At 44.1% G+C, this 10,000-nt stretch overlaps 3 protein-coding genes across 3 annotated transcripts in view; 1 reads left to right on the forward strand and 2 right to left on the reverse strand.

Annotated features, from left to right (window-relative positions):
• Nucleotides 1–2,263, reverse strand: part of rnf111 (ring finger protein 111) — a 49,972-nt gene extending 47,709 nt beyond the window's left edge. Inside the window, exon 1 of the mRNA XM_031586972.2 lies at nt 907–2,263. The gene's annotated coding sequence lies outside the window, so the exon portion shown is untranslated. The remainder of the gene's footprint in view (nt 1–906) is intronic.
• Nucleotides 2,264–2,337: 74 nt separating this feature from the next.
• ccnb2 (cyclin B2) lies at nt 2,338–6,300 on the forward strand. Its single transcript, XM_031586971.2, has 8 exons — nt 2,338–2,447; nt 3,133–3,255; nt 3,343–3,582; nt 3,664–3,822; nt 3,961–4,197; nt 4,690–4,830; nt 5,589–5,699; nt 5,923–6,300. Exons 1-8 carry the CDS (start codon nt 2,430–2,432, stop codon nt 6,028–6,030), a joined length of 1,137 nt encoding a protein of 378 aa, XP_031442831.1. The 5' UTR covers nt 2,338–2,429; the 3' UTR covers nt 6,031–6,300.
• A 2,458-nt stretch (nt 6,301–8,758) lies between these two features.
• Nucleotides 8,759–10,000, reverse strand: part of myo1ea (myosin IEa) — a 20,636-nt gene continuing 19,394 nt past the window's right edge. The window contains exon 13 of the mRNA XM_031587592.1: nt 8,759–9,559. Within this exon, the coding sequence (XP_031443452.1) occupies nt 9,483–9,559 (77 nt within the window). The 3' untranslated portion in view covers nt 8,759–9,482. The remainder of the gene's footprint in view (nt 9,560–10,000) is intronic.

The raw sequence follows: 10,000 nt of genomic DNA on the forward strand, positions 1-10,000 counted from the left end.
GTATGCTAATGAGAAAAGAAAACCCAGCTAGCTGGCTAGCTTTTGTTGACATCTGAGACATGGTGGTCAAAATCTGAACGTTGACAAAACATCAAATATGGTTGGTTCTAAATACAACCTTTCAACATACTATGATGGAAAACAAACTGATGTTTTGGTTAAGCACAACAGTTACACAGATGACAATTATTTACTTGATTTCCCAAGATGACAGTTGACTAGTTTCCTGGCAATCCCAGGCTATAGGCTGGCCTGGTGTGTTAGCTAGCAAGCTAACGTTGCTAACAGCAAACCCTGAAAAGACTAACGTTAGGTAACTTAGCTTAGCTTGCTAGCTATACGGTCTTGGATGACTGCACTTGAACTAACTAGTCTGTCGAAGAACGTGTAATCTTACTGTTTGTAAGTGTCTATTTCAAAGTATTACGTGTCTACAACTACAATGGCATGCCTGCTGTTGTCGGTATGCTTTCGCGTGTCGCTAATTTTAACTGACTTTACCGTCACACCAAAGTTAACCAACGTTAGCAAGCTGCTTGAAGGGCTTTCAGACTCGTTGAAACATACGAGATAAAGCGTTGGGTTCACAAATTATTTTATAGTATAAAACCATGGATTATATTAACACTATACCAATACTACCGTTACCAAAATATGCCATATATACTAAATCATATCCAACAATTTGTAACCCGAAATATTAACTAGACAAGGATAGGTTTATCAATTTGTGGTAATCCTGCAAAGACTGTTTCCAGACATCGACTCTGCCTGCTATCTTACCAGCCAGCTGACCAAAGGCTCGGTTAGCCACTAGCCCGCTTTTCACAGCAAACAATAGCACGTTGTAAGGCTCATATAAATAGAAAAAATCAAATGGAAATAAATCAAGGTGGCGATACTTACTTATGTTTTCATTCAGATGAAATGAAGGATTTCCTCGATGGTCCTTTTACTGAGCATACGGCCCGTAATAAATCGAAAATGGGACAAAAGTAGGATCGCGAACGGACGTCAGCAGTCGGTTGAGAGGACTGACAACACCGTCACAAAAACACACACACATACAAAAATAGGAAACTGTATGTAGCGACTAACTATCTTGTATGATCCGACTAACTGGCCGAAAAATAAGCGTCGCCTTCTTCAATACTGACCGTCGAACGTAGTGTTCTTTCTACATTTGCGATAAAGCGCACATTCCTTTCTGTTTGCCACCAGGGCCCGTGAAGTCCCCATTCCTGCCTGTTCGAGGCGTTCGTTCCACTGTTGTTTATTCAGCTAGCAGTGCACACTGGATGCTAGCACACGGCTGATCTGGAGTCAGCCCTCCTCTCGCTGCCTGCCTTTGCTCCGATTGCCTGAGGACTCTCCAGAGAACATAAACACAAGAGGAAGACTTCGTGACACTTTGCGGCTTTCTAAACCCCATATTATTTACATAAACTGAGAAGACCTCATAGCTAAACGTCTTATATAAATCTGACTCAGTAGAGGAGTATGGGTTCAGTGGTTAAACAAGACCTTTACTTCGTAAAGGAGTGTGAAATGAACAGAGGTATGCGATTGAGAATCCTCTCAGTGGATTAGTTGTGCTCCAATCCATAATCTGTCATATTGTGCCCACTAGTGGCTAAACGTCATGTGGCGCAAAGATTAAATTGTAACACAATCGAGGCAGTTGTAAATGAAGGAACCAAGACTACAATAGAATCTCTGCCTGTTTGGGTTGATTGCGTGTGAAATAAGCCTGCTGTAGTGTACGTCTAGCTGTGAAGACAGTATTCACGAGGCAGTCTACAATAAACACTGACACTTGTATTTGCACTTGGTCTGTCTCCTAAAATGAGTAGTTTAGGTTATATATGTGGTTAGCTCATTAGGAAGTCTAATGCTATACATATAAAACACTTGCTGTTTCAAATGTTGAGTAAACAGAATGCTGAATAGGAATGAGTAAACTGTCTATCTATATATATCTTTATCTAAATATATCCATATAAATGCCTGTCTGTCTGGTTGTTCGCCTGTCCCAATTACAGCGTTTCTGCTGTCAAAAACACCATTTCCCAGAGTTCTTAGTTAATGCTCGTAGCCTACAAAGCAAACGTGTGCATTATAGTCCGTTCATAATTGAATCATTTTATTTTCTACGATTGTATTTCACGCTTTACATAGTTAATTCGAAGATAATTGTGCTCTATGTTAATCTATTTCACTTATTTATTTTACACATGGTTGTATGTCTGTAGTAACGAACGCACGTTAGACATTATCTGGCAACCAATCAACAAGCGTCTTCCATGAAGTACTCACCAATGAGCATTTAGGGAGCGGTATTTAAAATAGCATAGGTGGCGTTCCCTAGTCTACAGTTGTTTTCCTTTGTTGCTGTTGCATTTGTTTGCAGCTCCCACTACAGAATTACCATGGAAGTCCGTGTTGCCGTGAGTATTGTCGCTAAAATTCTGTCTGCAATTAACTTCTCAAAGTAATATTATATCGTGGACAAATAATGCTACCAACGAATCTTGCGAACTGCTGCTTGTTGCTAGCACCGTGCTTGGATTAGCATGTTTAACTCCATGACTGCTGGCTTAGCCTCCGTCAAGTTAAAGCTACACATCTAACTAAACTTCTTTTAAGCGGTTTAGCTAGGATGGCTAAATAAATTGGGACGTCTCTTGCGAAGTTTTCACTGTGTGTTCGGATATTTAGACCAAATACATTTTACCATTTGTTAGTGCTGTGTATTATCTAGTCAATCTAAGTTGGCTAGTCACATTTGGATGTTAACATTATTCCAGTCTAGGGTGACCAGGCCTCCCCGGTTTCCGCGGACAGTCCCCGTTTTTCGTTTACAAACATATTGCACTGTTTTGGAGGTGTTTACGTGTCCGAACTGACTGTCCCCGTGTTTTGTCTCAGAAATATGGTCACCTTATTCCAGTCGAAGAGTTACCATAAGTCATTGGCCTTCTCGCCCATTTTTGGTTAGATTAGTATGGGTTATAGAATACTGTTTAACGGCATCACATGATCAATTAAGCATGGAAACGACCAGTACGTCTTCACCCTCTATATATCTAGCTATTTATCTCTCTAATGAATACTTGCGTTTCCCCTGCACAGCGAAACAATGTGAGGAACATCACCACTAGAACCAAAGCCAACGCCGGGCCGGCGCGCAGGGCTGTGTTGGGAGAGCTCTCCAACGTTCCCATCGCGGCCAGGACTGAAACTGCTCCAGGCAAGGTACGGTGCACAGCTGCTTAATATATATGTGTAGACTGCCATTTTATGTTTGTCAGTGCAACCCTTACAGTGTTCTGTTCCTGACAGAAGGTGGACCTCAAGCCTCGTCTCGCCGTTCAGCCATCTCTGAGGGCCGACGAGGCCCTGGCGCTACCGCTACCGGTGGTTCCGGTTGAGATCCATCACGATGTGTCTATGAAGGAGGAGGAGCTGTGCCAGGCTTTCTCGGAAGCCCTGATTGAGGACATCGATGAAGGTGACGGGGACCAGCCGCAGCTGTGCTCTGAATACGTGAAGGACATCTACGCTTATTTGCACGGTCTGGAGGTAAAATATTGCCTAATTGGTTAAACATTAATGCTGGACTGGTTGGTTCAAAAGCTGACTTATTATGTTTTCGTGTTCCAGGTGCAGCAGCCGGTGCGGGCCAAGTACATGACTGGCTATGACATCAACGAACGTATGCGTGCGCTGCTGATCGACTGGCTGATTCAAGTGCACTCCAGGTTCCAGCTGCTCCCTGAAACCCTGTACATGACTGTTGCCATCCTCGATCGCTATCTACAGGTGAGACCTACTGCCACTGCGAAGGGACGTCAACACTTCATTCCACTTAAGACAATAAATCTCAAAGTAACCTGACCTTATGGAGAAGGGAAATTCCGTTTGGTGAAACTGTTGGGATTCCTGTTTTTTCTTCTCCAGATTCAGCCGGTTTCCCGCCGGAAGCTGCAGCTGGTGGGGGTGACGTCCATGTTGCTCGCCTCCAAATACGAGGAGATGTTCGCCCCCGAGGTGGGAGACTTCTCATACATCACAGACAACGCCTTCACCTGCGCCCAGATCCGGGAGATGGAGATGCTCATTCTCAGGGGCCTGAACTTTGAGCTGGGCCGACCCTTGCCCCTTCACTTCCTCCGGAGGGCCTCCAAGGCTGGCAACGTAAGCTGGGACACTCCTGATTAATTCGTTATATCTGACTGCTTTCAGTTCACGTGAAATGTGTAGGCTAACCATCTTTAAGCCAGTTTGAGGTTAGCTAGTTTGACCAACATCTGCTTGATGCCACTATAAGATTGTCCAAGGCTGGCAACGTAAGCTGGGACACTCCTGATTAACTCCGTCCATCTCTGAAGAGTTTTCTGTATCTGACTGCTTTTAGTTTACATTTTTGCTTTTTTTTTTTAATTTATTTATTTTTTACTCTTAATGGGAAATGTGTAGGCTAACCATCTTTAAGCCAGTTTGAGGGTAGCTAGTTTGACCAACATCTGCTTGATGGCACTATTTTCAATAAGTTTGTATTTGTAAAATGCTGAATGAAATTGTCACTGCAGTTAAATATAGTGCTTAAATTGCTCATTTGCCAACTAGTTGGCTAGTTTTGTACAAAACCTCCTAATCAGACCTTTCCTCCCTCTTGCTCTGTCCCAGGCTGACATTGAGAAGCACACGCTGGCTAAGTACCTGCTGGAGCTGACCCTGACTGACTACGAGATGGTGCACTATCGGCCCTCCGAGTTGGCCGCCGCCGCCTCCTGCCTCTCCCAGCTCGTGCTCGAGGGGCAGAAATGGGCAAGTGCAGCGCCAATGTCTTCACCTATTTATGCCCTGCCCTTGCTTTTGGGGAACACACCATTTCAAATGACTAGTGTGCTTTAGCTGAGGATTCTGTTGACTAGGGGTCTCCTTTAAAGTGCCCTCTCTGGCATCCTGCGTTCAGTGTGATGCTCTAAACACTTTGATTGCGTGTACACAGTAATGGTCACTTTGATTGCATGTACACAGTAATGGTCACTTTGATTGCATGTACACAGTAATGGTCACTTTGATTGCATGGACACAGTAATGGTCACTTTGATTGCGTGGACACAGTAATGGTCACTTTGATTGCGTGTCCACAGTAATGGTCACTTTGATTGCGTGTCCACAGTAATGGTCACTTTGATTGCGTGTCCACAGTAATGGTCACTTTGATTGCATGGACACAGTAATGGTCACTTTGATTGCGTGTCCACAGTAATGGTCACTTTGATTGCGTGTCCACAGTAATGGTCACTTTGATTGCATGGACACCGTAATGGTCACTTTGATTGCATGGACACAGTAATGGTCACTTTGATTGCGTGTTACACAGTAATGGTCACTTTGATTGCATGGACACAGTAATGGTCACTTTGATTGCATGTCCACAGTAATGGTCACTTTGATTGCATGGACACAGTAATGGTCAGGTGGGCTGTCTTTAGGCTTCAGATATATCTGTTTCCCTTCTGTGTGTCTAATGTGACCTGTGACCTTTGCCCTCTAACCTCTCATGGTCCTCTCTCCAGACCGCCACACAGCAGCACTACAGCACGTACGACGAGGCCCACCTGCATCCCATCATGCAACACATGGCCAAGAACATAGTCAAGGTCAACGAGGGCCTCACCAAACATGTGGTAAGCGTCTCCATGGAGACTCATCAGCCATCCTTCTACTCTACAGTTTTTATTTTTTACATGTGTAGACTTGAATAGTGTGTGTGTACCATGTCCTTATTGATGTTGGCTGACTGGTTTTAGACAGACTCCATGCTGTGTTTAGCCCTCTTGCAGCAGACTTGTGTGTGACTGGTCCTGTCCTCTGACTGCCTGTGGTGTGTGTGTGTGTGTTTGTGTCCAGGCTGTGAAGAACAAGTATGCCAGCCACAAGCTGATGGCCATCAGTCAGCTGGAGCAGCTCAAGTCATCCGTCATCAAGGACCTGGCGTCCTCCCTGTTGGCCAAATGAGGACTCAAACGGATTGACCTCTCCCTCTGCACTTTACTGTCCCGTGGCAATCAACCAGCTACCTGATTGGGCAGGCCCTGCTGCTTTTTAAAAGGTGTAAATACTTTAAATGGAATATACAAATAAAATGTGTCTTTTGGATTAGATTATATTATTTCTTTTACCGTTTTACATTTTAATTGCTTTGGGTCTTTTTAATGACTACTTTTTTCCAATGTGTATATAATCTGTATGTACAAATGAGTTTTAAATAAACGAGACAAGCGTTCATTCTGTTGTCTGATTGATTATGGTGTGAGGGGGAGCTGGGCAGGGCATTGTTCCTGGTTTGATCAAAGACATCATACAGGCTTACATTTTTAAAAATGTAATTTGTAGCTTTCCATAGGATGCACCCTTGTTCTTACGCAGTCTGTGTTTCCGCTCTTCTGTGTGCGAGTACAAAGATGCTGTGTATAGATTTGGTCTTACCATACTTTAGGCCCTCAGCTTGGTCTGAAGCGTTGGTGTGACCATCATATCTAACTAAGACTAGTTTCCTCTTAAAAGTAGCCCTTTTGTTTTACAGGTATATATTTCTAATTAAACATTTAGTCTGATTTTGTCCATATGGTGGTTTGACTCTGGTCTTGTGTGATGCCACAATGGAAGATACTCAGGCCATTTACCTCATATCATGATTCCTTGTGTGTGTGTTTGCTTGATAAGCTGATGTACACAACTGCAGGCAGTTTTTCAGGACTCACACATGGTGAAGTATGAAGTCACAAGATGGATACCTGTGTCGTATTCAAACATTGTGTCCTGATGTGAGGCTTGTGTTCTAGGTCATATGTTTCTGCCATGTATGATCTTGAATAAATGTTTTCACCAGTTCATAGTGGCTCAGAGTATTCTTCAGACTAAGTGGAGAGTGGTCATCTAAACGCTTCAGTTTGAGTGGCTTTCAGAACAACGCTGCTTGTCAAGTGTTTGGAGGAGAAGCTAACCTACAGCTCGCAGAAGGAGTAGTATGGTGCCATACACACACACACACAGTAGTATGGTGCCATACACACACACACACACACACAGTAGTATGGTGACACACACACACTCAGTAGTATGGTGCCATACACACACACACACAGTAGTATGGTGCCATACACACACACGTACACACACACACACACACACACACACACACACACAGTAGTATGGTGCAGTACACACACACACACACAGTAGTATGGTGCAGTACACACACACACAGTAGTATGGTGCAGTGTACACACACACACACACACACACAGGTGTGCAGTCTCCGTGAATGTAATGCATTTACCTACTCCATGGCTAGATTGTGTTAAAGAGACACACACACACACACACAAAACTCAAAGTTAGCATCAGCTTTATTTAAAAACATGAAAAAATGAAAATCAATATTTTCTTGCTATTGCACTAAAAATGCCTTCATACCAAAACACTGTCAGCCCCCATCATACAATGCAAACAGATTTGGCCAGGTAGTTAAACCAAGGGTGATATGGCGGCCATTAAAACCTGCACAGGAATGTGTGTGTGTGTGTGTGTGTGTGTGTGTGTGTGTGTGTGTGTGTGTGTGTGTGTGTGTGTGTGTGTGTGAACACTGTGGGAAACTGCTATGGATCTGAACAGATTTTCTTAAACAATGAAAACATGCAACAGCTTTTCATTCCTCCGGTGTCAGTCCGCAGATGAACGTCTGCGTGGGGAAAACAAGCCAAACCCAAACCCAAACCAAACCAAACACCGCCTCTCGAACTCACCCTGTGCCTCCCAAGACTCACCCACAACACCAAACAGGCAGACAATAACTCCATTTCATTACACAGAAATCAAACAAGCAGACAATAACTCCATTTCATTACATGGAAATCAAACAAGCAGACAATAACTCCATTTCATTACATGGAAATCAAACAAGCAGACAATAACTCGATTACGTTACACAGAAATCAAACAAGCAGACAATAACTCGATTACGTTACACAGAAATCCTTCATTCTAGCTATCAGAACAGAGCGAGGGTATGTCCTACGACACCAAAGAGATACAGAAGTCAAAACAATGCCTGTATTGTAGTTTTATTGTAAACAAAAATAGATTTTTCTTTTCTTACAGTCAGTTCCCTTCAGTAAATAGCACTTCTTTGGCAAACGGGCTTGATCAGTCAGGGCAGGAGTGTGTGCCCCCCCCCCCCCCCCCCCCCCCCACCCCCCCTGCCCTCAACCCCCCCCGGCTCTAAACTGATAAAGTGCTTTTCATCCACTCAATACACTCCGCACCAACTGCATCCACTCAATACACACAATACCAACTCCAGGGCTGGCCCTTCATTCATCGAGGAGGCCGTCTGCGCTTCAACACAAAGGTCCGGTTGCTGGTGAAGACGTACAGGTATAAAGCCAAATTTATGCTACTCCGATTTCTCGGAGTCGGACACAGGGAACGCCCCTCCGAACACAGGGAACGCCTTAATCGCTCTCTCCGAACCCTATCCGAGCACCTCGGAGAGGCTGTCGTGCACCTACTCATTTTTCTCGTACGAGATTCCCGTATGAGGTTTGCTCGGAGTAGCATAAATTAAGCATTAGTCTTCTATGTGCTGTGACACCAAAACTACCAGTGTTTGTTTACTTTCTCATCTGGTTGCTATTCAATAGTAAAAAAAGGGGCAACAAAAATAAAGAAAAATATTCCGATATGACCAGCAGTGAAATGTATCCAATGCAATGCCAATTGTAATTCCTCAGGTGTGAAAAAACGCCGGGTAGAAACCAGGCTCTGGCCTATTAGACACGCAGGACATCAAGTCCAGTTTAGCAGCTAAACAATCCCGCTAAAAACAAATATAACAGATCAAAACATCCAGGGCATTTAAAACGATGACAGCACAGGACTTTTCATTGGAAGCCAACAATTCATTACCTTTTTTCCTAAAAAAAGACTAAGATATAGAATATCATAATCATCTGGTTTCCCAATAACCAAATACTCCACCTGTTCAAATTCAACTCACCTTAAACGTTGTCTGGTGAAAACAAAATACAGTATATATATATATATATATATGTGTGTTTGTAGAAAGCTATAAATACAATAAATAGTTTGTTCTTGTTCAGTGCTCCCAGGGTCTGTGTCATCAGTTGCCCTGGAGAGAAAGAGTCTGCTCAACCAGGAAGTCATGAGCCAGCACTTCCTCTAGGTTGCCTTGGCAACAGGCAGAGGCGTCCATCATGGGTGTATAGCAAAGGAGAGCTGGCTTGGTCTCTTGTCCTCGTTCATCTCGTTCATCCCCTCTCTCTCTCTCTCTCTCTCTCTCTCTCTCTCTCTCGCTCTGATGGGTGGTGGCATCTTCTTCCTGTCAGGAAGTGTGTGCTGGTCTCTGATTGGTCCTCATGTGGAGGTAGGCTGGTGATTGGCTGGTGTTAGATCTTGGTGACGTAGTTGTTTGGAAACAGGCCCTGTTTTCCACGCAGTCTCCCAGTCCACCATCCAGAAGCATCTATCACACACACACACACACACACACACACACACACACACACACACACACACACACACACACACACAGACACACACACACACACACACACACACACACACACACACACACACACACACACACACACACACACTCACACACACACACACACACACACACACACTCACACACACACACACACACACACACATACGTCACACACACACACACACACACACACACACACACACACACACACACACACACACACACATACGTCACACACACACACACACACACACACACACACACACACACACACACACACACACACACACACACACATACGTCACACACACACACACACACACACACACACACACACACACACACACACACACATACGTCACACACACACACACACACACACACACACATACGTCACACACACACACACACACA

The sequence above is a fragment of the Clupea harengus genome, chromosome 20 (genome assembly GCF_900700415.2).
Source record: "Clupea harengus chromosome 20, Ch_v2.0.2, whole genome shotgun sequence".
Lineage (NCBI taxonomy): Eukaryota > Metazoa > Chordata > Actinopteri > Clupeiformes > Clupeidae > Clupea > Clupea harengus.

What these genes read in the sequence shown, in the direction of transcription:
- ccnb2 (XM_031586971.2), top strand. An exon ending in CTTATTTGCACGGTCTGGAG is followed by an intron (nt 3,583 to 3,663) that starts GTAAAATATTGC and finishes TTCGTGTTCCAG; the next exon opens with GTGCAGCAGCCGGTGCGGGC. An exon ending in TGCTCGAGGGGCAGAAATGG is followed by an intron (nt 4,831 to 5,588) that starts GCAAGTGCAGCG and finishes TCCTCTCTCCAG; the next exon opens with ACCGCCACACAGCAGCACTA.